At 34.9% G+C, this 27,296-nt stretch overlaps 2 protein-coding genes across 4 annotated transcripts in view; one reads left to right on the plus strand and one right to left on the minus strand.

Annotated features, from left to right (window-relative positions):
* Positions 1–27,296, minus strand: part of CENPP (centromere protein P) — a 431,610-nt gene that overhangs the window by 172,375 nt on the left and 231,939 nt on the right. The gene's annotated exons all lie outside the window — the stretch shown is intronic.
* ASPN (asporin) lies at positions 1,104–27,023 on the plus strand. Of its 2 annotated transcripts, XM_004452281.5 has the most exons (9): positions 1,122–1,388; positions 4,521–4,656; positions 9,014–9,287; positions 12,572–12,684; positions 18,321–18,534; positions 19,396–19,506; positions 22,797–22,890; positions 23,296–23,434; positions 25,712–27,023. In XM_004452281.5, exons 3-9 carry the CDS (start codon positions 9,044–9,046, stop codon positions 25,907–25,909), a joined length of 1,113 nt encoding a protein of 370 aa, XP_004452338.1. In that variant the 5' UTR covers positions 1,122–1,388; positions 4,521–4,656; positions 9,014–9,043; the 3' UTR covers positions 25,910–27,023. The 2 variants fall into 2 exon arrangements, with proteins under 2 accessions (XP_004452337.1, XP_004452338.1); XM_004452280.5 differs by lacking the exon at positions 4,521–4,656 and having other exon boundaries at positions 1,104–1,388.

Below are 27,296 nucleotides of genomic sequence, written 5' to 3' on the forward strand. Positions count from 1 at the left end.
TACCTAAAACATAATGGAATAAATACGAATATGAGCATTCTCACCAAAAGAGGAGGGCTGCTATTGCCCACAGATATTTACACCAATTGAGGGGGGGGGTCTGAAGATATGCCCAGGGAAAATTTGGGGGAGGGGGCTGTTGACTTTACTATGATCATCTGTGGGATGTGAGGTCCAAGGAAGAGTATTTTATTGAAATGAAAGAGAGATGAACAGGTGGCTCATTTTAGGCAGGAGTACTTAATAGAATCTATCTATGACTGTGACTACCTTGCCTCAACAATTTCTCTGGAAAGTAGGAATAAATGAAAGTCAGATTCCCTATGACAGGGTTAGAAGAGACTGTGCTAACCCATTGGAAATGCTCTTTGCAAGCAATTAGGAGGATCCATTGGGGTCAATTAGTTCCAGTGAGTCCTCATTATTACATTTAGAAAAACTTTTGAAGGATTTTGTCTTAGTTGACAAAATTGGGCATTCTCTTAAGGATGAAGTGGGAAAGGGGGTACTAATAGCGACTTTTTTCTAAGAGAATGGAATTTCCCCTCCCTCCCTCAAATCTTCCCCATACACTGCTGTGGTCAAAGCTGACATTCTCTTGAAACGGGAAAATTGCATGGGTCCCAAGAGGATGTCACCTGGGCTATCTTATCTATCTGTATCCCATATATATAATATATGTTGGGGCCAGGGAACATTTCTTGGAATATGCCAGTATGCCTATGGTGGGGCTAAGAGCTCTGTAAAGAGGCAAAGCAATCTTGAGAAATACGCTTAATGTAATAGCGTTAGTCACTAGAAGAAAACAAAAGTGTAGCTCCTTTCTTAGGTATTTCTGGAGTTCTGGTTTATGCTTCAATAATGCTGGTATTCTTTACAAAGATCGATAAACATTTCATTAGCCTATATAAGGTAAGTGATTTAAGATTATAATTTGTAAGTATTCGTTAACTTAAGAATTTCATAAAGTATTTTTTCAAATCAGGTATTTCTTGAATGATTTTGACTGCACTTTCTGTGGCCAGTTGCCACGCATTATTAAACGCGCTCTCTCTCTCTTTTTTTTTCTTCAGAATCTTCCAGTAGACGTCTAGAGTTTAGCTAGAAGTCTTGGCTACGATACAAACAGTGATGGAAAACATATGAGCAGTAACAAGTTTTAATCTCTCTCTTCAGTACTAAAATGGACTAATCTGTAGAAGCAGTTTATTCAAGTATCACCCAGTGTGCCAGTCACATCAGGAGTTTTGTTGAAGGCTTTTTTTAAAAATGTAATACCTTCTCATCTTTTCTTCTTAAATAATAGCTGACAACATTTACTTTATATATATGTTTTAGATAAGTACATGGTGATTCTTCTTTCAAGAGGACGACTCTCTTCTTACGTGGTATGTTTTCATTTCTGTCTTACATGCACTGATGTATAATTATAAATTTTAGTCAGCACTCAGGGGACATTAATGTTATTAACATATATGCTTCTAAATAATATGATAAAGTTGATTTCTATAATGATAATTTCTTAAAAAAATCAACACTTAAATACTTAACAACCTAAAATTACTCTAGCTTTTATGTTTTATAAATGAATTTATTTTAATGTAATTATATAATTTTTTTAATGCTAAAACCTGTCATTATGCTTTACCATAAATATTAACACTGTTGACTTTAAAAATCATTTAAACAAACACTTCTGAATATTTTCTTCTAGAAAAATAATGTTATCTTAATAATCAATGATAAAGGAGTTTGAGATATCACAAATATATTACATGTAATACTGGCATGTAAATATTAATGTAAATATTTCTTTCAAAATATAAAACTGATAATTTCTGTGTTTTTAAAATGTTTAAATTATTCAGATGTCATTTTTACTTTCCATTTGAATATCAATATTTTTCCCTGATATGTTCCTTAATCTTATATAATAAAACGGCAATGGACAATTAAAATGGAAATTCCTAACATCCAAAGAATACTTAACAGCAAGTTTAATTAGCTCTATATTCAATATGAAAGATTTGATTTCTTTTCCCAAAATCCACACAGTCAGAATTTAATACACACAAAACAAACATTTGATTAACTCTTATTAAAAAATCAAACAATGTTTTCAGTGTTCTACTCCCTAGTAAACTAAATAGAGCCTAGCATTCTTTCTTGTTAAGCTATTCAGAGGTGTGGCAGCTAAGAAACAGTGGCCACATGGTTTAGGCATTAAGTCATAAAGAAACCTGAGGGTTTTATAGCTCTCTATAAGTAAAGTGGTTTTTTAAAATCTCACCAAAAATCATTGAGTTCTTAAAAACAATAAATAAATAAATCACAAGCCCACATACATGTAAAAGCATTGCGAAGTTTTTGGTTTGTTTTTAGCATTAAGGAATATAGTGTAGTAATGAAAAGAAGAGAGAATATGCAGTCTTCTGTTACAACTAACCACTACAGTAAAAATGAATACTTCTGATTATCTTGTCTGAGGTTTGAGGCAAAATAAATAGACTTTACTAGCACAAGTCTTAAGGCATCAAAAAAATGGAGAGATAGAAGTTATTGATTTTTTGTTTTATAAGACAGCAGCTAGATTGCTTAAGGTATCAAAAAGCTGATGAATAGCAAAATTAGTATAAATAGAAAATCAACCAGCAAGTTCTTTAATTTGGATGGTATTTATACTTCTAAGGTAAAATTAATTATTTCTTTAAAGAAAATATCTTTTTAAAAAGTATCAGTACCCATAAACAAATGGTGCTGCAAATAACTTTTCCAAGTGCTTGTTTGAACTTTTAAAGTTATTTAACTTATTTCCAATGCTTTGCATTGATTATACTTCAATTTAGTTTGGATTGCTTCTGTGATATTATATTTACTTACATACTAAAAACTATTATTGGTAAATGTGAACTACTAATATTTAAGCGACAGGGGCAAATTGCCAAGCAGATTTAAAAGCACAGTGACTTTTTAAAACCTAATAATAGTGTCTGAGCAGAAATACCATTTCACTTAGACAAATTTTCCATTCTAAGATTTAAAGTCTAGTTAAGTGGAAAATAAGTAGCTTCAAGCAAATTCAGACAGACAATTATTAGCTATATTTTCAATTCTGTTATGAACTCTTCCTGAGAACTTGGCCAAACCTATTACTGGTTTTTTCAGAGTAAAGGTTGCTTTCATGTCTGGAAAGAATGGTGAGATTAAAATTACTTTCAAGAAAACTGTGTAGTATAGGGGAAATTGTAATCAATGAGAAGTGAGAAAGCCTCTCCTTAGTTCCATCACCTCCAGGTAAGTTACTTAAGCTCTATGCCTCAGTTTCTTGCTATATAAAAGCAAGACCCTGGTCAGGAAAGTCTTGAAGGTCTCTCCTGTTTAAAGTGCTATATTTACTGATAGCAGCAGTAGCACTGAAATAATATTCCAAGTATTGTTTTTATTAGAAGAAACTTGAAGCCAAAATTCAAAGCTTTTCATGAGTAGAAAAGACTGGCAAAATTGGTCTAAATCAGGGAAATACTGAGTCTTCCTAAAAATAACACATAAATAGTTCTAAAGTCTTTAAAAATAGCACACTCTGGATACTGCCCAAACTAATAAAATAGAGCCTGAACCTATGAAATTCAAAATTTTAAAACAGGAATGAACAACTAAAAATGCACATCATTTTAAATGAGAAATAATAATCTCTATATTCCTTCTAAATAACAGGAATAAAACTGCTATACAGCATGCCCTCAGGACACTCTAATATTTCTATTAATAAAAAACTGTACAACTAGAGTAGGCAATGATTTGGGATCTATAATCACTTGCACTTTCTCAAGGTGTGGAAGAGATCCAGCAATACCAGTTGAAGAGTGTAAACAGTGAATTATCCTTGTAGGTTGACCTCCCCCTTTTTTCCCAAGTAACCAGGAAAAGAGAATGCTAAAAGATTAATTTTATATGGCTAACAGGGGACAGAACTGGCAGAGAGACAAATTTGCCAGAAGGCATTTTTAGTTTCTATATGATATGATGATTTTTCTAACAACCTAATAGAGGAACAACAGTGAAACGGGATGTCTCTTGAAGTGGTGTGCTTCCTTTAAACAGAATGGATGCACTATCTGATTCAGAATTTTCTGGAGGAACCTCCAACACTGGGAGGGAGTTTCAACTAGATGGCATTCCCTACTTCTGGAGTGCCCATTTCTCATTCACCAGGGAAAGCTTCAGCTAATGATGGTTGCCTCCACCAACCAGCAACTGGAATGCTTCCCAACTCCCAATCGCTACAAAGAATGCCTAAAACTAGCAGGCAAAAATCTCAATTTCCTTTTTTAGTTTTACCCTAATTGTGATTAAAAGTGGGGATGGCCTCAGGTAACAGCTTACAGGAGAGAAAGGGTGGGACACTTGCTAGTTGGCAACACTGAGGGAGGGGATGTGGAAGAGAAACGAGCCCTGCCAACATTTTGCCTTCATTGTTCCTCTTCACCCTGTGTATCATGGCCTTCTCTTTAATCTCTCAGCCCCAGTGCTCCTCACCACTCACCTTCAGATGCCATCTCATCTTGACTCTCCACCCACATCTGTCACACCTGACCCTGTTTCTCATCTCTAAGCCCGACCCCAGGGACCTCTGCCCAACTCTGCTGGAGCCCGCCTGTAAGTCTCAGGTGCCACCCGCACAGCAGCATGACCCCGAAGAGCTCTAGGCACCAGCATGTGGTGTGCAGACGGAGGGAAGGCAAGGCCTCCCTCCTGCTGCCAACACACAAGGAAAACCACTATGGATCGCCAATACATTCCTCTTGTTATACGTATTTTTAAAAAGTTCCATGGTTTATTAATTCTATATTTCAAGTATATTATTTGTTAAACAGAATTTTCTGGTCTACACTTGAAACTTAAAGCCCATGTACTTCAAAGTTTCTATGAGAAAACAAACTAAAACAACCAACTAACTTAAAAATAACTTTTCATAAAAACCTTCATATTCCATTGACCAGAGTAAATGGGTTTAGGGCTCCAGAAAAGAAGCTGTGAGCCCCAAAACAATCTCTCATATGGGATTTATGTTTGTTTAACTTTTGGGGAGAGATAGAACAGAAGAGTGTATATGAGTAAATTTTCACTGTGCTTACTAACTGTATTATCAGTCTAACACTACAGAGGTGGTAGGGAAAAAATACCGTATATGCTGGACCAAAGCAAAGAAAATTTTGTTGCCAGAATATTTACAATATTTTTAAAGCAGTATAATAATATAAAAACAATAAAGGAGACAGGAGGGGCAGAGAAAGGGAGAGGGAGAAAGAGGGATAGAAAGAAATATCCTTACCCATAATCCACTAGTCTTCTTATTAGGTTTGGATGTTCTATTTCAATCTTTTTTTTTTATATGCATGTATAATTTTATAGATGTCTATATTCTACTGAGGGCTATAAGGAGTAGACAGATAGATGGTGAAGAACTTTACTTTTAAAAATCTGGGACCATACATTTAGAGATCCCTCCAGACTACTTGCAGCCCCCCAGTGAGTCTCAGTCTACATGGGCTCCAGAGTCTGCCCCATCTACTTGCAGTTCACTTCTATATACTAATCCAGGCATTTATTCCTTAGTTTTTCTATTAATGCACCTGACGTTCAAGTATTAACTTTTATGAAAAGTCTATACTTAGTTGCTTAGAACTGTTTTGAGTAGGGAGTGTGGAAAAAAGAGGGTAGGGAGGAGTTTCACACTTGAAAGTGCAGATATGCCCTACGCTCCACTGACTTGGGTTCCTCACACTGTGCCTGTGACACAGTAGGTGCTTGATAAACACCCCAGAAGAACTCCAGTAACTTCAAACAAAGCCAGAGAAAGGGCCCCAAATGTTATTTTTAATTCAATATATTCTCCTTGACTAGGTCAGAGAAGGCAGAGTCAGAAAAGCAGTTATGACCCCAGAAGACAGAGCTAAAATGAAAGAAGATTGCTGATGAATAAGGTCATATTGGGGTCAATTTTTGGTTTAGTTAAAATCAAGAGTTGAATTACCTAGGGAATGAGTATTTTGGGGGCCAGCTGTCAAGGCAAAGCTGGGAACCAAGCATTAAGGAGCCAGGAACCACACAGAAGCCTGAGGTAAAAAAAATATAATGGATCAGTTAGGCAGGCAGCCAAGAAGAAGAAATAACTGTGCCAGAGACAAAAGAGGTATTGAAAATGAAACCCAGTCCAACCTTAACCCAGAGCATCCTTTTTCTAAAATTAAAAAAATTTTTTTATTTCTCTCCCCTTTCCCGCCCCCCCCAGTTGTCTGTTCTCTGTGTCTATTTTGCTGCGTGTTCTTCTTTGTCCGCTTCTGTTGTCAGCAGCACGGGAATCTGTGTTTCTTTTTGATGCGTCATCTTGTTGTGTCAGCTCTCCGTGTGTGTGGTGCCATTCTTGGGCAGGCTGCACTTTCTTTCACTCTGGGCGGCTTTCCTTACGGGGCGTACTCCTTGTGCGTGGGGCTCCCCTACGCGGCACGACACTCCTTGCGCGCATCAGCACTGTGAGAGGGCCAGCTGAACACAGGTCAAGGAGGCCCGGGGTTTGAACCACGGACTCCCATGTGGTAGACGGACACCCTAACCACTGGGCCAAATCCACTTCCCAACCCAGAGCTTCTTGCTGCTAAAACAGAGCCTCATGTCAGGATTCGCAGGCATCTAATATGTGGATGATGGGAATAATACGGGACCAGACAGACAAACTGCCTGCTGGCTCAGAGACTGAGTGCTCAGAGGCTGCTACAAGTATGACAGTCTACCTCAGCCGGTAGCTGAGGACTTACAGAAGCCACGAGGCCCTGCACTACCAACACAATCTCTCACTCTGCACTGTACAAATTGACCACATAGTCATTCCCATTCTCTGCCCTGCCAAACCAAGCTATATAAGTGCCCCTTTTTTGTTCAAATATATATCAGACAGCACTGTGTAGAATGATTATATAGGAGATGATAGAGTGTGCACATGAAGCCACTAGATTTCTTGATAAAGAACTGTGTCCTCTGGCCTGGAGTGCAGCAGAAGAATGCAAGAACAGAGAGTTGGATTACATAAGTCCTAATTCTGGTGCTATTACTATTTGATTATATGACCTTGGTGAAGTCACTCAAGCTCTTTATACTTATTTTCCTCCCAAAGCCATGCTGATGGAGAAATGCTGAAGCAGATTTCAGGATTCTAGGAAATCATAACCAGCTGGAATGATCCAAGGATTTGGGGGCTACATTTTCTTGTGACCAGACCAATTCCAAACTTAGTGTTTCACAAGATAAGTCCCAGGCAGTCACTTGGGCGAACTTCAGACCAAGTGGACTGTTAAGTGAATGTGGCCCAAGGGACATTTTACAGTGGGCTTCTGCAGAGGGGGCATGGCAGTGAGGGTAGGTGTCCTCCCACCAGTACTCAGCTCACCAAAGGCATCTGTGTATAAAGCCAGTTGCATGTCCCAAAGAGAAGACAGGGATATATCTGTTTTCGATCATTTTATAATGTTTTTAATTTTGAAAATTTCTAAGCCTGTAAAAGTTTCACTGGTATTCACCTGTGGGAATCCCAGACCTTGGGTAGCAATGGATCTATGCTCAGAAGGTTCTAATTTGTACATTCCAATTATGTGCATGCTTTAAAAATTACAACTGAAAACAAACATTCCCTCTACACAAACAAACAAACAAAACAAATCTTAGTGGAAAGATAAGTAAGAAAAAACAGTCTGGCATCAGATGCTTTGGATCAGGTATTAGACAGTAGAACAGATTAGAAAGAAAAAAATCCAAATGGACTGTGGAAAAAGTGACCGACTGTGAAAATGAGAAAATAAGATTGGGGAGGGTAGTGAAAGAGAAAGATGAGTTAAAGAAAACTTCCAGATGTCGTTCTAAGGAGACATTGAGGATTTTACTTTGAAAGTGATAGATATTAAGGTAATGGAAGATTTTTTGAAATAAGGAGCCAGGTATGGTCATCTAATTTCTTTTTGTTTTTAAAAATATTTATTAGTTTCTACTTACAATGTAGTATTTGCTCATTATAAAAATTAAACCCAGAAAAAAAAAAAAAGGGAAGGAATAAGGCATCCATGGTTTTATCACTTAGAGACTATCTTCCAATAGGTGCTTTTCATTTGCATGTTTTAAAAAAAATGTTTGTTTGGTGTTTATAACTAACTATATCATGTGTGGATTTTTAATATTTGTGTAAAATAATATTCCATATTTTTAAGCAGTTTTGCAAAAACTTTATGAGTTCTAAAATATTTCATGGCCTTAATATACCTGATTTTATTTTACTATTTCCCTTTAACCATTAGAATTTTCTTTAATATTTTCCTATTATAAATAATTCCACAATGAAAATTTTTGTACACGTGAGAATTATTTCTTGAGAGTAGATTTCTTTTTTTTAAAAATTTATTTCTCTCCCTTCCCCTCCACCCCAGTTGTCTGCTCTCTGTGTCCATTTGCAGTGTGTTCTTCTGTGACCACTTCTATCCTTATCGGTGGCACCGGGAATCTGTGTTTCTTTTTGTTGCATCATTTTGTTGTGTCAGCTCTCCGTGTGTGCAGCACCACTCCTGGGCAGGCTGCACTTTCTTTCGCTCTGGGTGGCTCTCCATATGGGGCGCACTCCTTGCGCGTGGATTTCCTCTACGCGGGGCACCCCTGTATGGCACGGCACTCCTTGCGCACATCAGCACCATATATGCACCAGCTCCACACGGGTCAAGGAGGCCGGGGTTTGAACTGTGGACCTACAATGTGGTAGGTGGATGCCCTAACCACTGGGCCAAGACCGCTTCCTGAGAGTAGATTTCAAAAAGTAGAATTATTGAGTGAAAAAGAAGGATATTTTTAAGGTTCCCAATGCATATTGCAATAGATAAGAATATTACTTCATTGTATTCTTGCCAGTTCTGAGTAATATATAAATGCAGGTATTATACGTGTTTAATATCTAACTTAATATTCAATGTCTATTTAGTCCTAGATTGGTCTTCTACACTAAGACAACATGAAGGAATACGTGCTCCTACTGTTCTTGGCTTTGTGCTCTGCCAAACCCTTCCTTAATCCCTCACATATAACATTAAAGAATATGATGCTGAAGGATATGGAAGACACAGATGATGATGACAATGATAATTCTCTTTTTCCAACAAGGGAGCCAGTTAACCCTTTTTTCCCATTTGATATGTTTCCATCTTGCCCATTTGGATGTCAATGCTACTCGAGAGTTGTTCACTGTTCTGACCTAGGTAAGAACAAAAATCAACTTTGCTTTGAAGAATAATGTCATTCTGACAAAATTAAAGGATGGGAAAAGTCCTCACTGATATTTCAAAAATTACCTCATTGATTGTAAAAGACTTTTTCATTTAAATTTTTATATGGAAAGTATAATATACCTCAAGAATGCCCAAACTTATTTTGAAAATCCAGAAAATCAGAGGAAAAGAATGGTAATTATATACAGAATATTTCTTTCTCTTCCTGAATTGAATCAAAGAGCTTCATTTTAATTTCCTTCAGAGAGAACGGATATTGCTGCAGTTTCATCTCAGGGTAGAATATGCTGAGATCGTAAAATTCTACTATAACAAAATAAGTTGCCTGCCCAGAACAATGAAATGGATTATAGAAAGTTTACAAAATCCATAATCTAGAAATTTTACAGATAATGCTATTTGTTTTAAATCAGTTAGGTTTAGAACTGCCTAGAAAAAAAGTGGCTGAACTAAATCACTTTCTACTGTTAGTCACCTACTATTTTGAAAACCAAGAATTTTATTTTTGTAATGCTTCTAATGAAGAAGCCCACAAATAGAAGAGTACAATTATATTCTGCTCAGGAAGGGGGTGCAATGGGAATGGATAACAAGTCATTATATCCAGCCATTTCCAAAAGAAGAGATGGCTGAGACATAATATCTGACTGTGGGAAGCCAAGGTCTGGTAAAGGGAACGGCCATTCTAGGGGCTGATGACCCATCCTGGGACTTCATGAGTCTATATGAGCAGAAGGTGCCTCTGAAAGCTCTAAGATGAGTTTCCTACTGCTACTGTATTTCTGGAAACAGGCACTTGTTACACTCTTATCATGACAAAACATACCAGGTGAAACAAAAAAGCATTTAAAAAGGGAGATATTATAAGCTAGAATCATTGGAAGAGTCTTAATGCAATAGATAATTAGGAAAAAATGGGTTTTAAGCTTTTCCTTAGACAATCTTTGGAGAAAGATAAGATGTAAACAATGTTTGAATGAGAAATCAAAGTTGAGAGAGACCCTTGATGTGAGAAAAAATTACAGTTACAGAACATCTGGATGTACTAGCATTACTAAGCCATATCCCAGACAAGATAAACTACTACCATCGGTTTGCAGAGTTGACGGATGTCAAAGTACTTTGTAAACCAAAAATCCAGGATAATAATGTATGCATCTAAAAAAAGATTGTTGAAAAATTGAAAAAAATTATGTCTCTATTTTTAGACAGCTGGATAAGACTGTGAAAAAGGAGACATTTTTAGTAATAATCTGGGTATTCCCATGTGCTAGACTTCACTTGTTGCTCCATTACTAAATCATATGCTTCCAACTTACAGCCATTGGAGGAAACATTGCAGAGCACTGCTCTGGTATACAATGCCATCAAAGACCTGGGAAAAAACAAATCACCTCATGACAGATAGCTTGTTGAAAATAGAATTTTGGTTACAATATGAACATTAAGCTTTGGAAAAAATCTACTAGACTAAGTTCACCTAAGAACAGCTGATAGTCAGGTGCATATCTTTAAAACATGTCACCACCACCAGCATATACTTCACCACTCCATGACAACTGATGATGAAAAGAAAAACTTTTACAAGGATCTCTAGAACTTTAATTTTTTACCAAGGGTAGAGTAGCAGTAGCTTTATAAAAATCTCTATCACTAGTTGGCTTCTTTCTACAGAACCTCCAGCTTTCTATAGGACCTTTCTCTTCCTTTTCTAAAACCAAAATAATCTCCTATGCTCATGAAGATGGCAAAATTAATCTATGTTACAAAACAAACAAAACTGCCTATCAACCTTGCTAACCCACCAAGTTACTCCCTTTTTTTCCTTTCTATCTATGGTCAAATTTCTTAAAAGAGCTGATAATTTTAAAGTATGGAGGGGGAAAGTATGTATGACTATAGTGTAGAATGTTGATAGTCAAAATATTTAGATATTGAATTCTTCAACTTGGGGCTATTAGATATACTAAGATCTAGCTACTTTTCAGGAATAAGGCAGGCCCCACCAAAAGTGTACTAATATCTGCAACTCACTTTAGAATGCATTAAAAAAAAAAACAAAAAAATGAATAGTAAGTACAGTGTAGTAAAACGTTAATGGTAGAAAGTAGGTAGTGAGAATTAGTTTTGACTATACATTTTTTTCACCTTTTTTGTATATTTGAAAATTTTCATAATAAAATGTTTGGGGTGGGAAGGCCCTATGCTTATCAAGCATAAGTGTTACATGGAATGGTTGATAATAAATAGGGGTGAGCATATTTCAGGATGCCCAAAGACTAAAGATTGGCCATGAAGGCAAAGCAAGAAAAGTGAAGAAGAAATGCACCACAGGTAGCTCCTGATCATTTTCTGCTCATTTTTTTTTCACTTCAAGAGGGAAAAAATACATTTGTCTTTCAATGATTTAAGTAACATTTATTGAGTTATCCACACAAAGAGGAAATATGTAACTGACCCTATTCTGAGAGGATAGGAAAAAAAAGTTATTTTTTGTTCCTTCAAAGAGGAATGACTACTAAAAGATAGGCCCATATAACTTTAAACTATGGCACATGGATGGAAATGTAGTTGTGAGCCAAATTACTTTGCTCTTAAACTAATGATGTGAAAGATGAATTGAAGTTATACCTCACAGTTAAAAATAGATTTTAATGAAGAGTTACGTATAGATAAGTTTTTGTAAATCAAATAATTTATGACAAATTAGAGGAGCTCACTACTTAAAGGAAATGAGAAATAAAGTTTTCAGTAATGTACATGAAAATAATTTATATGTTTTCTAAGCACATCTTTCTACATGTTGAGGCTTCTAAAATTTTTCACATTTATCACTACATGCTCCACATGCTCCAATTTAGCATTACAAAAGACTGAAAATTTATAAAGAATGTTAAGATTCCTTAGCTTAAGTGCATCACCAGAAGCTATCCCACAGTTTGGTCACCTCTTTGTGATAATGACAGCCCCAATTTGTGCCATTTAATTTCACCTTGGAGTGAATAAGCGGTGACAGCTAGAACCAGCTAGATAGATGAGTAGATGGCTTATTCTTGTAAAAATAAATAAGTTACCTGAAAAGGTCTTTAGCACTTTCCAAAGAACAGCATTTTTGTTATCTGTTACAATCTTAAGTCACCTGTAACTTAATGATAACCATGGACTTTCAAAAATGTATGTGTACTTTTATCATATTAATACTCTTGTCTTGGCATGACTTTCTGGTATATATAACATGTTTGTTTATTTCTCAGGTTTAACTTCCGTTCCAAGCAATATTCCATTTGATACTCGAATGGTAGACCTTCAAAACAATAAAATTAAGGAAATCAAAGAAAATGATTTTAAAGGACTTACTTCACTTTATGTAAGAATATATGTTCATATTTTCAAATATTTAAGTGAAAAATCTATATTTGCTAAAATGATTAATTTTATTGTATTAGGGTAAACAAGTCTTCCTTTACTGCACATGATGACAAAATTCCTGTTATCCTGCAGTGTTCTGGTTAATGAAAAATTACAGCTATAATTCAATTAATAATTTCATTCAACTGACATTTATTGAAAACCAGCTAGGTGAAAGGCAATGGGCTAAGAATTTAAACGGTCCTTAAATAAGCTTACAATCTACACAAGCAAAGACAGTCAAAATTCACTAAAATGAATGAGAATAAAATTATTTATAGGAACTACCTAGCATAGAATGTAAGAAAATCTTTACCAGAACCCACTGACTAATCTTAAGATACCACAAACTTCAAACAGCAGCAGATGGGATAAATCTAATTGGTTAATCTATACATGTAAATATTAATCCTTTCTGGACCTGCAAAGATGAAAACACATTTTCTTACCTGCTATCTTCATTAATACAATTTTAATTTTCTAGGATTTAAAAGATTCTATTCTATTCTTTATATACCATTTTGAGCCTCTCTATTTTGGCTAGTAAAATTTCTAATTTAACTTGAAATTAGGGTTTGAAGGGAGAACTTGATTCCACATTGCCATATATATGGAAGTATCACTTTTCTCCCCTTAGCCTTGCTAAATTTTAGCTCATTTTAGAGTAGAATAAATTTTTTTCTGCACTATGCTGTGGTGGTAAGACAAGATGGCCATTTTTCTATATTCTCATGCTGAGCTGGGGAGCTGGGGAAAACAAAGATAAAGCCTGCCATCTCCAGTTAAGTTATATCACTGAGAAGAGAAGGTAGAAAATACTATAACCATATTAGTTCCTTGCTGCCAGGAGGCCTGGCTTTGTTCCTGTGTCTGAGGTATAACAATGAGATCTTTTCCTCACTATTAGCATTCAGAAACATGTCATGGGACCCACTATCAATCAGTGCACCAATGTCATGGGGCCCCTTATTGATCAGTACACCAATGGCATGGGGCCCTTGTAAGCAGGCAGGGAAAAGGAAGTATTAGGCCTCAATTGAGTCTTACTATGCAAACCATTCCTTGCCTCTTTTTACTGGCTAGATAAGTGAGGACATAAACATTTATTGAGGGTCTATTATGATCTAGGCACAGTTAGAGATGCTCTTAACTTATGCTCTCTGGCTCAGACCTCACAAGTAGCCTCCTATGGCAAGGAGCTCCATAGGAGAGCCCAGCTCTGTCCTCCTGCAAAACCCATGATCATACTCTCTGGGGGCCTTAATTGCTTCTTTCTCTCTCAAACTTATTATACAGAGAGTTCAGATTTGGTCAGGCTCTATAAAAAATATAGCTTTCATATTTTTAAAAAAGATCATCAGGACAAACATATATTTACTTTATAATTGAAAACTCACTTAAATATTAACAGTCTTAAATAACTGAATGGATTCCACCAAAGATCCAACCAGTACATTCCATTAACTTTGGAACAAAGAAATTTTGGGGAATGGCAAGACCATTATTCTACTATCAGAAGTTGGAAATACATAGTCTATGAATACTTCTACCCCTTTTTTTTTTTTAATGTTATATATCCCCCACACCCCTCACCCCACTCCTCCCACATCAACAACCTCTTTCAACATTATGGCACATTCATTGCATTTGGTGAATACATTTTGGAGCGCTGCTGAACCACATGGGTAATGGTTTACATTGTAGTTTACACTCTCCCCCAGTCCACCCAGTGGGCTATGGCAGGACATACAATGTCCAGCATCTGTCTCTGCAGTACCACCCAGGACAACTTCAAGTCCTGAAAATGCCCCCACATCATATCTCTTCTTTCCTCTTGCTACCCTCAGCAGTGATGTGGCCACTTTCTCCACATCACTGCAACAATTTCTTCCATTACTAATCAAAACAGTTCCATAGTAGAATATCAGTAAGTCTACTCTAATCCATACTCTATTCCTTCATCCTGTGGACCCTGGGATGGTTATGTCCACTCCACCTCTATATCAAGAGGGGACTTAGATTCCACATGGATGATGGATGCAATTCTCCTGCTTGCAGTTGTAGGCATTCTTGGCTCCCTGGTGTGGTGGTTGACCTTCTTCACCTCCCTGTTAGCTGGCTGGGGTAAGTCCAGTAAACTAGAGGATAGGAGTTGCAAGGCTGCTGAGGCTCAGAGCAACTTCTACCACTTCTTAAACTCATATTCAGCTTATACAGTTGTAAAAAGAATACTTAATGGCATATTTAATACAAAAATCATAAAATGTTTTAAATTTAATTTGTCACATAATTATGATATTACATTTTTAGGAGTATTCCAGGGACTAAATCACAGATACTCCAGTTATCACTGAGAAACGAGAATCTAAATGGTGTCAGGAGCTGTCTTAAGTCTCCTTTGTTTTCTTTTCATTAATGTGTATGTGGCATTGTGTTTAACAGTGAAGTGAGCATTCTGGAATCAGGTAGAACTGGGTAAAAATCATAGGTCTATCATATGTATAACACTGGGAAAGTGGCTTAACCTCACTAAGCCTTACCTGACTTAGATGTAAAAGGGCATACTAATAGTATCTAATTCAGAGTGATCATTAAGATTAAATGAGCTAACCTATAAAGCTTTTAGCATTCAGCAGGCAAGTTTAACTCAGCTGTTAAACATTATTACCATGAGTTCAGTGTTAGCAGACTGAATCACAATATACTAACTTAAAGCACTTTTTAAAGTAGACACTTTATACTTGGATTGTGTACATATTTTGTAATTTTTGAAATATTTAATTATAATATGACCATATATAGTATCTATCTTTAGAGAGAACCAAATATTTATAAATTGTCCATATTATGTTCCAACTGCTTGTATGATATTCTGGTTCTTTTTTTAAATTTATTTTTTATTTTAGCTAGATACTTTTTTTTTTTAAGGTTTTCTCACTTCCTTTATTTTTAATTTATTTTCTTCTTTTTTTAAAGATACATAGATGACACAAAATGTTACCTTAAAAAATATAAGAGGTTCCCATATACCCCACTCCCCACATACCCCACTCCTCCCACATCAACAACTTTTTTCATTAGTGTGGTACATTCATTGCATTTGATGAATACATTTTGGAGCACTGCTACACAGCATGGATTATAGCTTACATTGTAGTTTATACTCTTTCCCAGTCCATTCAGTGGGTTATGGCAGGATATATACTGTCCTGCATCTGTCCCTGCAATATCATTCAGGAAAACTCTAAGTCCCGAAAATACCCCCACATGTGCACCTCTTTTCCCTCTCCCTGCCTTCAGCCACTCCCATGGCCACTGTCTCCACATCAGTGATATAATTTCCTCCATTGCTAGTGTCACAGTAATTCTACAGTAGAATACCAGTAAGTCCACTCTAATCCATATTTTATTCCTCCATCCTGAGGGCCCTGGGATGGCAATGCCCACTCCACCTCTAAATTGAGAGAGAGCTTAGATTCCACCTGGCTGCTGGATGGGATTCTCCTGCTGGCATTTGTAGACTCTCTGTTCCTTACAATCTGGTTCTTACACAAATGAGAATACAATAGTAAGGAAAGAGTCAGGTCATTAAAAACACACACACACAGACATTCCCAGTTTACTTCCAACCCACTATTACAGCCACATTCATTAGGAAGAACTATTGTCCAACTTTTGAAAGATATACTTTTCTCATCTTTTATCTTTACATATAACCACGTTTGTTAATGACGAATTTGGGACTCTGTAACTTCCATTTTTGGAATTTTTATGTAAAAGCCAATACTGAAAGTACAGTTTAACTGGAGATACTTTGTAACCCAACGCACTAGAAAAGCATTTAATAGAGCTAAATAAAAACACCTATTTTGTATTATTTATCCTCCTCTTTATGCAGTTAAAAGTTCATGTCTTAACCATAGGAAAAAACAAACAAAACCCCTTTTATATTATAGTTGGTTCTTTACTAAGGTATACTTTTTTTTTGGGGGGGGACTCTTACATCGGAAGCATGGCACAAAAGAAAGAATAAAGAATCCAGAGGTAGAGGAACCGGCAAAAGCCCTGATACTTGTTAGATGTCTGTATGTAAGTCAGTTTGCTTCGTTGCACCTATTTCCTCATAATGAAAACAAAACTAGTAATTTCTGCTAAATTTACCTTGTGGAGTCAAATGAGGGTTCACAAACCATCCTTGTTAATTCACCAAGTTGTTAAATTCCTTTCCCTCCTCTCGTTTTTCAGTATAGCCAAAGGAAAATAGAATGAACTTTTAAATGGGTGGCATTAGACATTAAAAAAAGAGTATATTTTACCAGGCTTGGTAGCAAAACGTAGTTAACTCTTTTCCTAAGCTTAAACTTTTTCAGGTGAAATCTTTAACAGTAGTGCTATATCTTAAACGAGTAAGAAAAGAGAGAAGGAAAGGGCCTATAGTGACATGAGTAAACTCAATGATAAAAGGAAGTTAACTGCCAAGGTGTTCTATTTCTTGCATGGAAAAACAACAATAACTTGAATAATACCAGGAAATTACATTAAATCACTGTGGAAACAATGGGAAAATTGTTGAATGGGATTGGGGACAAAATTTATATAAGGAATGAATCTAGTGCTGCTCCTTAAAAGGAGTATATGACTTAGACTAGAAGGTACAAAAAAGTCTTAAGAATATTAAGAAATTTGCCATAAACCTTGACACACATAAAAAATTCTTTTTGCAAAATCTGGCAATAAGAAAAGGGTTGAATTATGTCCATTTTGCAATGAAAATAGTCATTAGGGTGACCAACTTGTTGCAGTTTGCCCAGGATGTTTCCAGATATAGTACTGAAATTCCCAGTAGCCTGGGACGGTTACCCTAATAGTCAGGCATCTTTGAAAAGGTCATAAAGAGTTTGGCTATAGAGAAAGTAGAATCACTCTAATAGCAAACTCTTTTACTCTCTGGGGTTATATCATCTGTGGAGGGTGCTAACACATTGCACTGAGAAACATCATTGTACCAGATTGGGTTGAGTCATTCCTCAGGATCTATTTCTATTTCCCCTTTGTCCAAAAATATGTCCACACTAAGGGCACTTTGTAGGTTTCTTCCACAAGTCTCTATTCTGGGAGAAATGATAAACATTAGTAAACATGAAAGAAAAGAGGTTTTAAAAGTGGTTAAAAACCATGCAAAAAATGGATTGATGTGCACTAAACCTGATTCTGTAGAGTAAATATATTTTTGAGATAAGATAATAACACTGATTACTTCCACGAAGGGAACAAGAGGTTGGGGATGAGGTCGAAGACTTAACCACATGAATATATTACCTATTCAAGTGCAAGCTAAATTTTAAAAGATGACCTTATATCTAAACCAAAGGCACAAAATAAATCATTAAAGCTTTGCACACTGTTGTAACTCAGTAATAAGTGTTTTTTTTGTTTTGTTTTGTTTTGTTTTTTGCTTGAATTGGAAAATTTACATGGTTGGTCAAGTATATGAATGACAGACAGAATTGATTTTCATGATTTATTAATAATTATAGAACAAAGGTAAATTAAATCCACTTTCTGACATTGTGTAACTTTCTATGTTCTATCTAGGGTCTGATTCTGAACAATAACAAGCTAGCAAAGATTCACCCAAAAGCTTTTCTAACCACAAAGAAGTTACGAAGGCTATATATGTCCCACAATCAACTAAGTGAAATACCATTTAATCTTCCCAAGTCCTTAGCAGAACTCAGAATTCATGATAATAAAGTTAAGAAAATACAAAAGGAGACATTCAAAGGAATGAATGCTTTACATGTTCTGGGTAAGTTCTGCAAATGAATGGGGTACCCTGAAAGTATAAGCAATATGTAAATGAATGTTGAGATCTTTATCATCTGTAATACATTTTAAGATTGATAATTTCTAAAATTAATTTTTAATCTATTATAATATCCTTACTAAAATGAACCACTTATAAATCAATTTAAACATCAGTAAAATATAACAAAGAAAATATCACTTTTATAATATATTTAAAGTAGGCTCTTTACAGTAAGAATATTGATCTAAGGATTTATTGTGGGATGTTTTAAATCTCACTCTACTTTACTTCTACTACCCATAATGTATGCCATCTCCCTCACAATATCTATTCAAAAATTCCAACCTAATATTCTCATTTATTTATGCATTTATTTAATTCATCCAAGTGCCTGATACTTTCCAAATAGCCTCATTTACTGGCATTTCTTCAAAGTTATATTCTGTTAATCAAATCACAATTTCTAACTGACTTAAAATAAAAAAAAAAGTTTAGGTGCCAAGTAAATAAAATGTACCCTGGAGAACCCATTTTGAATAAAGAAAGAGTGATTTTTCTGGTGCAATATTACTATAACGAAACCTTTCTATTGCTTACATTTGAGAAGAGTATTGCTACTGATTAAGTAATTCAAAGTAAAATAGTGAGCCTGCTACGTAATCCAGTTTAATTTAAAAAAAGGAAGTCTTTTTCTGAGGCTGACATAAAAGGGAGCAGAAAGACATAGATACAGTGAGTAAAAAATGAGCCTGAATGATGAAGCATTCACTTCTCAGAATTTTCTCAGGATGTGTATCTCTGCATGGTGGGTTTCCTTTACATACATATGCATATGCTAAATTATATGGTTTCCTCCTATAGAAATGAGTGCAAACCCTCTTGATAACAATGGAATAGAACCAGGGGCATTTGAAGGAGTGACAGTGTTCCACATTAGAATTGCAGAAGCAAAACTGACCTCAATTCCTAAAGGTTTGTATTTACTTAATTTAAAATGGAGTAAAAAAATCATCTTTAAATAAGCATTCATATAATGTTGTGAACTGTCAAAACCGCACTGTAACTAGAAATCTTTTTTACCAGTCAGTACAGTAGGAAATTAAGCATTTTCTCATGTACACTTAAAGAGCAATACGTAGTGCTTTTTCTTTTGATGGTATTAAAACCAGAATCTTAATTTTTTTTCCCAGTGAGAACAAATATTAAGATGCAGGGAGCTGATGTAGCTTGGTGGTTGAGCACCTGCTTCCCATATATGAGGTCCTGGGTTCAATCCCTGGTACCTCCTTAAAAAAAAAGATGCAATGAAACTTTTCCTTTTCTTTCCTGACGTTTATTCACATATACCTGTCATTCCTTGAAGTACCTGTTAGAGGTGGAGAATTCCCTAGAGAAGCAGAAAAAGTTGGAGATGGGGCTGGATAACAATTCTTCCAGGAGCTGCAGCCCTGGTTAGGTGTGCAGCACGTGAGGCCAGACTGGAGCAAACTTGGCTTGGCCGCGAGCCACACTTCTGGCAATGGGTGCAGCTCCTTCCCAAGGTGACCTTGCAGATTGATGGACTGGCACCGGAAAGCCTGGGGACAGTGTCCGGCACATAATGAGGGTCCTCTCAGGACAGTACTGATGCCAATGAATATGACACTCCCAGGCTTCATGTGACCTGAAGCTGATCCCTCAGAGCAAAATGTTTTAAGTTTGCTAGATGACAGGTGTTTTTAACCCATTGTTTCCAAGTTCCCAGTCAATGATTACCTGGGTATGACTACCTTTCTTTGAACTCAGGCTCAAAGTCTAGCTTTCCTTTTCCCTGCCAATGGTTCACTCTCTCTCTGCTTTGCCGATTAAATGGTAATTCAAAAAAGATATAGCAAAGCTACTATTATTAATCAAGTGGTGATCTTGTACTCATGAGAAAAATCATCTAAAGTAAAAGTGGGAAGACAATTTTTCTACAGAGGATAAAACAATTTAATTCAGGACCCCACAAATTAAAAAGAAAGCCACCTTAATTTAGTTTTGAAGGAGATGGTTATTTTCTATAAGAAACCTAAATGTTATAGTCACCATCCTACCTTTAGAACAAAAGAGAAATAAAAACTCTTTCCAATAAGTAAATAAAGTCCCTTTCATATGGCAGAAATTGACACAGAAAGGGGAGAGACGTAAGTAGTTGGGAAGAAGAGGAAGGCCTTAAGGAGAAGGAGGGGCTCCACAGGTCTTAAAGAAGGAAGGATGCTACCTACTCTGTGCTGTGTGCTGTGGACGGCAAAGAGGGCTTCACACATCATCGCTGCTCTTGGGTAGTCACACTAGCAGTCTTCCCTGTATGGCAAAGCATCCTGACTGCTATTCCCTTCAAATTTCAAAGTGTATTTTTAAAATCAAGGTTTAACTTCCCTTAAGGTTCTCAAAATTCTTCTTAAGCTTAACAGACTATTTTATGTTCTTAGAATTCACACTAAACTTTACATAAAATTTCCCCTCAAGTTCTATACACTTTCTTCCAAATTTTCTTGACTCTTCAGTATGAATAGAGATTTCTCTCCTCTCTGAGTTTCTAAAACATATTCTAGAATAGGCTGGCATAATGTATGATATACTTTATAGTGATTTTTATATGTATGTGGATTTGCTCAACTAGAATATGAAGTCCTTGAGGACAGAACCTTTGACTTTTACATATTGAAGGAGGCATATAGTCATTCTACAAATATGATTAAGCTCAACTAATTAGAGTTTAAGAAATTAGAACCCTCTCAGTTTAGAATTTCCTGCTCTCTGCCTCTGGTTTATTTTTAAAATTCAAGGTATATTCTAGAAGTGGCATATATTCAGTCCATGAATAGCACTGATGATATTCATAAGGATGTTTCAATTACCTTCATCATTCTTTACTATTAATATAGGAAAGATGTGTTTTAGCAAGAGTTGAAAAAGTTAGGTAACTAGAACATGTGGCTAACAGATAATACTTTATATATAGGTCTAATAAATGAGGTTTGACTGAATTTTCTGATTTGTCTCTTTCATTCTAGCTTTGGCTAATCTGCATAGGGTTAGGACCAGGACAGGAAAGGTGTGAGAAGCACCTGTGGCAAGTGGCATCTACAGATGCTTCTCTGTATTTATACAAAAACCACTACCAAATGAAAAGAAAAAAAATTACTGCAATGGAGTGAGCAAATAAAAACATTAAAAACCTATGAGTTCATTATGATATTTTTTTAAAAATTTCACCCGACATTAGTGGATACTATACTAATTCACTACTCTGAAAATTGATAAAAGAATCAAGCATTTATGCTATCTTTACTATAAAAACTTTATATAAAGTAACTAGATAATTGATGAGGAAAATTCCTTATAAAACAATTCCATCCAGCTAATAAATACAGAAAGAATGACAAAATCAGAAAAATCATCATTTTCCAATTCCAGATGAAATAATTATCAGCAATGTTAAAATCATTATATGAAAGGTTGACCTATCTGAATTGAATCAAGTCTCTAGATCTAGCTAACAGATCATAATATATAAAGAGGATTAGAGGAACATGGTAAACAAAATCATGTTGAAGTCATGAATCAAATACACAGTGTAAGTATCTCAAACAAATCAATACTGAAACAAACAAGTAGAATAGGGAGAAAAATTTAGAAGAAAGATTTTAAGAGCTGTAAGAACCAACTCCATTCTATAATAAGAACCAATTGTATTCTATAAACATTATTTGGATCTCGACTTGAACAAATCGGTTATAAAAAAGATATATCTGAAATAATTGGGGAAATTGAATATTCGATGATATTAAAATTATTAATTTTGTTAGATATGATATTGACACAGTAGTTATATTTTTTAAAAAGATGACTGTCCTTAGATAAGAGAAATCTAGTGAAAAATTTACAGGTGAAAGGACATTCTGTATGGGATTTTATTTAAAATACTCCAGCAAAAAATAAATGACTAAACAAATAAAAACAAATAGATAAATAAGTTATTAATGTATAAGTATTGGGGTAGATGGAAAAGGTAAGAAAAATGGAGATAAATTGTTGAAGCTAGAAAACAGTACTGTGGTTAATAATACTAGCTTATACTTTGAGGGTATTTTTTAATTTTCCATAATAAAAAGTTAAAAAAAAAAACACAACAAATTCTCTGAATCCACAGTTGGAAACTTATTGAGTAAATTAATAATCAGTGGGGGCTTTGCCTTTCTTAATCTAACATATGTCTGTTTTATTTTTATCATTAGACCTACCATCAACTTTACTGGAACTTCATTTAGATTATAATAAAATTTCAAATGTAGAACTTGAGGATTTTAAACGGTACAAGGATCTGCAAAGGTAAAAGTCTCCCAAGTCTTAATTTACAAGTGGTAGTACATGTGATTGACATTAATCAAACTTCTTGGAGAAATTAGGGACCCTAGTTAAGATTATACTGTGAAGGGAAAATGAAAAAAAATTACTATTATTGCTGCCTTTGTTAATGGGAGAGGGAAGCAGTGGAAAGAAGAAAAGTATACTTTCTTTCTCTCATGTTTAATTTAGGTTAGAATTTTCTGAGGGTGGAGGAGAGGACTTTCCCATACCAAAATAGGTTATTAAATAAAGCCATGAAATAGCTTTCTCTAGACATATGTATAACCAGGACTGATTTATATTTCTAACTAGGTTACAGTGTTTTTGTCAAACTGTATCACCACTAACCGAATGCAAAAGAGTTGATGCATTTTATGTCATTTTTAGGGTGGGCCTAGGAAACAACAAAATCACAGATATTGAAAATGGAAGCCTTGCTAACATACCACGTGTAAGAGAAATACATTTGGAAAACAATAAACTTAAGAGAATCCCTTCAGGATTACAGGAATTGAAATACCTCCAGGTAAGACACTGTACTTGTCTTTGGTAGATTTTAGTAAGTTCTTATAAAATTTGTTAGCATCTCAAACAAAGACCAAGCAAGCTGCAAGGGTAATTCAAACATAAAGACTTTACAGGTTATATGAGATGTTTTGTGAAGTAGGAGAGGCTTAGGAAAATAGTTTCTACAGAGATGTCACCTGAAAAGCTCAGGTACCCATCTCCATCTTCTGAGTTGTCCTGTTGCAACTGCTAAGGCCACTGTGGCAAAGTTACCAGCACAGTTAATTTCAGGTTTCCTCCTATATATAAACAGAAGTGGTCAGGAGGAAACCAAATAGGGTCATATATACTGTTACCCTGAAAACAGTTCACAAAGACAGAGCACAAGGACTAGATTCCAGGTATCTTCATTATTACTGTAGTGCTGTATTTTATAGTGAATATGCTTTATTTAAACCAAAAAAAGAACAATAATTAAGTGAAAATCAGTTTTTGGGGTATCACAAGTTCACAGTTTGCCATTTATCGTTTTTTATTATTAGAAACCTTTTCCTTCTAATCTAGTAATTCCAAACTAGATGGGAAGGGTCACAGATTCCTTTGATATATGGCAAAGCTTTAGATTCCCACCAAGAAAAAATGAAGACAATATTTTGCACATAATTTTAGGAGTTTCATAGGATGTCCTTGATTTCCTATTTATAGACCTCAGTTTAAAATCCTTACTTAATCCTTTTTCACCTTAATACATTTTTAGCAAGTGCTTTCCTTGCTATATGAAGCCCTTATCTTCCAAGAAGCAAAACGACAACAACAACAAAAACACATTGAGAACAAAACTGGGCCTTAAGCCACTTTGCTTCTTTTAGTTTTTTCTTTTATCTATCTTAAACAAGTTTTGTTCAATGTACTCCAATGAGACACAGCCACCAAAATGAATGTGCTACATGCAGGTATTGATTTCAGTGTGATGACTTCTCCTTTAGTTTTTTCAAATGCTAAATCTGAATGTCTACCTAACCAGTAAGTATCACCCCAATCTTTTCTCTCTCAAACTATTCCATTGTGTATCTCATTTTTGCTTATTTTACTCCACAACTGTTGACTCCAGCTTCTGGTCTCTCTTAAATCTTTCAATACTTCAGCTAGCATTTTTTTTTTTTAAGAATAAAATTATAATACAAACAGAAAAGAACACAAGTCACAAGTGTACCATTCAATAAAATTTCCAGAGTAAATATATCCATTTCTAGGTTTCATTCCCAGTGAGGTTTTAGTGCTTTCGTAAACTGTACCTTGTGTTAATTCTGAGCTCCTGAGGAAACATACAGGAACCATATAAAACACCTGTCTCAAAATCCCTATGACTAATATTGGACAGTAGGGGATCTAATATCAAAAATAAAAGGTTTTTTAGCAATATCTAGTTTTCATGACTGGTTCAAATCAACCTTAGCAAGACATAAAGTCAGAATCTAGAGGTAACAACAGACATACTTATATCCTAGCATTGACAGCAAAAGGCGTCTACCTTTTTGCATGCCAAAAAGCTGCCAATTAAATAATTCTCAGAAAGGATGTATATAGCTTATAAAATTGTAATTTGTTTTTTTTGGTGCAAATAAAGTCAATTATTGATGTCTAATTACAGATATGTATTTAAGATGATCTAGACACATCTTTCTATAAAACTTGAAAAAAATTCTTCACAATCACATTGCAAGCCAAGCTTTTAGAGCATGAAATTACCTTCTTCTGCTCATTTCTAACACTTTAAAAACATATTATTGTAAATATGTCATCAAAGTAGGCATACATATATAGAGAAGAAAACTAACCTGTGCTGGCCAGGCAGTGTGCTTTGTTTTGTGTATATGGTTCTATGCAGCATTCCGTTCACAAACCACTTTTGTGACTAACACATGAACTTGAGTCACATTATAACAAGTATTTAGTAGGCATATACAAGTACATATATATTTTTAATATATCTATTTTTTTTATAAAAGTTGTGAACTTACAAAATAATCATGCCCATGTGAAGAATTCCCATAAAACATCCCTCTACCAACACATTACATTGTTGTGGAACATTTGTTAGATATTATAAGATAACATCATCAGAATATTACCACTAACTATGGTCTATAGCATCAAGTATTTTAAGTGAAGATATTTTCAAGGCAAGGTAAAATAAACAGAATAAACTCACAGGCAAATGATGACTATAAAGAGATTATCCTCCTTTTACATTTAATGCAGTTTTATAATCCATTCTTTTTTCCCACTGTCACAGATAATCTTCCTTCATTCTAATTCAATTACAAAAGTGGGAGTGAATGACTTCTGCCCAACAGTGCCAAAGATGAAGAAATCTTTATACAGTGCAATAAGTTTATTCAACAACCCAGTGAAGTACTGGGAAGTACAGCCTGCAACATTCCGTTGTGTTTTGAATAGAATGAGTGTTCAGCTTGGGAATTTCAGGAAGTAATAACTTGTAATGTCCATTTAATATAAAATTCAAAAATTGTTGCATTTGGAATACTTGAACTCTATTAGTAATGGTGGTATTATACACATACATGTAGCAAAAATCTATTCCCAAGTGTTAAAATTGAATTAGGTACATAATGTGGTAAGTCCACTGACTTATTTTATGACAAAAAATTTCAATAGAATTTTGCAAAACTATTGCTATGTGAGGATTACGAGAAATAAGCATCTATTGAAAGTTTCCTTTTGCATACATATAACTTTACATAAATCCATGCCTAAATATTCCTTTCTCAATAACAAAAAATTAAGACATTTAGTATTTAACACTTTATCAAGTACATTTTAAGAATAATTGTACTGTAAATCAAATGCTTGACTTGGCAAAATTTATGCTCCTTCATTTCGCTATTAGAAAAAACTGACAAGGACAATTATATGAAGAGTACATTATACTATTCTTATTCTTTCTCTAATAACTTGAGTAGTACTGTAATATTTCTAATGATGTTGAAGTGTGGTTTATATAATCACATTAAAATTCTTACATCTTAGAACCTTACTATCTTTATCTTTAAAACTAATTTCTTTTAATGAAGCCTTCAGTAAGTGCTTATCACCAGCTTGACAGATGCTTTTTTTAAGAGCTGGTATTTGAACTATAGCCTATGTTTTTCTTTTTAATTATTATTACCTGATTATAAACCGCTGTAAAAATGTGTAGTTAGTGTTTATATAAAATCTGTAACTCACATTTTTTATTATCACTTTATTATAAGCTTTTAATGACATGTCAATTGTTAGATTATATAACATTACAACCTCAATACTAAGAAATAGTTTTGAAACGTCTCTTTGGAAGACCTTGGTTTGAAGAACTTGAATACTATCAATTCTATACCAAATTTTTTCCTCAAAGAGGCACAAACTGGATAATTCTGAGAAACACAGCTGGTATAATTGAACACGCAGAACATTAAGTAAAACAGACAAAAACCGAAAGCTCTGCATAAAAATTAAGAGTACATTATGTATTTTTATTGCAATTTAAAATAAGTAAAATAAAATTGGAAAATAAGGAAAACATCATTAAAAATATTGGTTTGAAATTACATATTTGTGCTTTGGTTTAATTTTTCTTGTCCTACCCAGGAACATAAACTAGTTTTCAGAAAATTCTAATTTATATATGACCTTTATGGAGCAGTAATATGCTTACTCTTAATAACAGTGCTGAAACATACTAAATTATTCCTGCATCATGAAAGATACTGTTATGCTAAACTACCTCAAAACTAGATTTTAAATAATCTTGGGGGGCAGAAAATATTACAGATCTAGCAAGAAGGGTGGAAGGGGTGAGTTTCAAGGTTAAGAATGGGTAA

This window comes from Dasypus novemcinctus, chromosome 8 (genome assembly GCF_030445035.2).
Source record: "Dasypus novemcinctus isolate mDasNov1 chromosome 8, mDasNov1.1.hap2, whole genome shotgun sequence".
Taxonomy (NCBI): domain Eukaryota; kingdom Metazoa; phylum Chordata; class Mammalia; order Cingulata; family Dasypodidae; genus Dasypus; species Dasypus novemcinctus.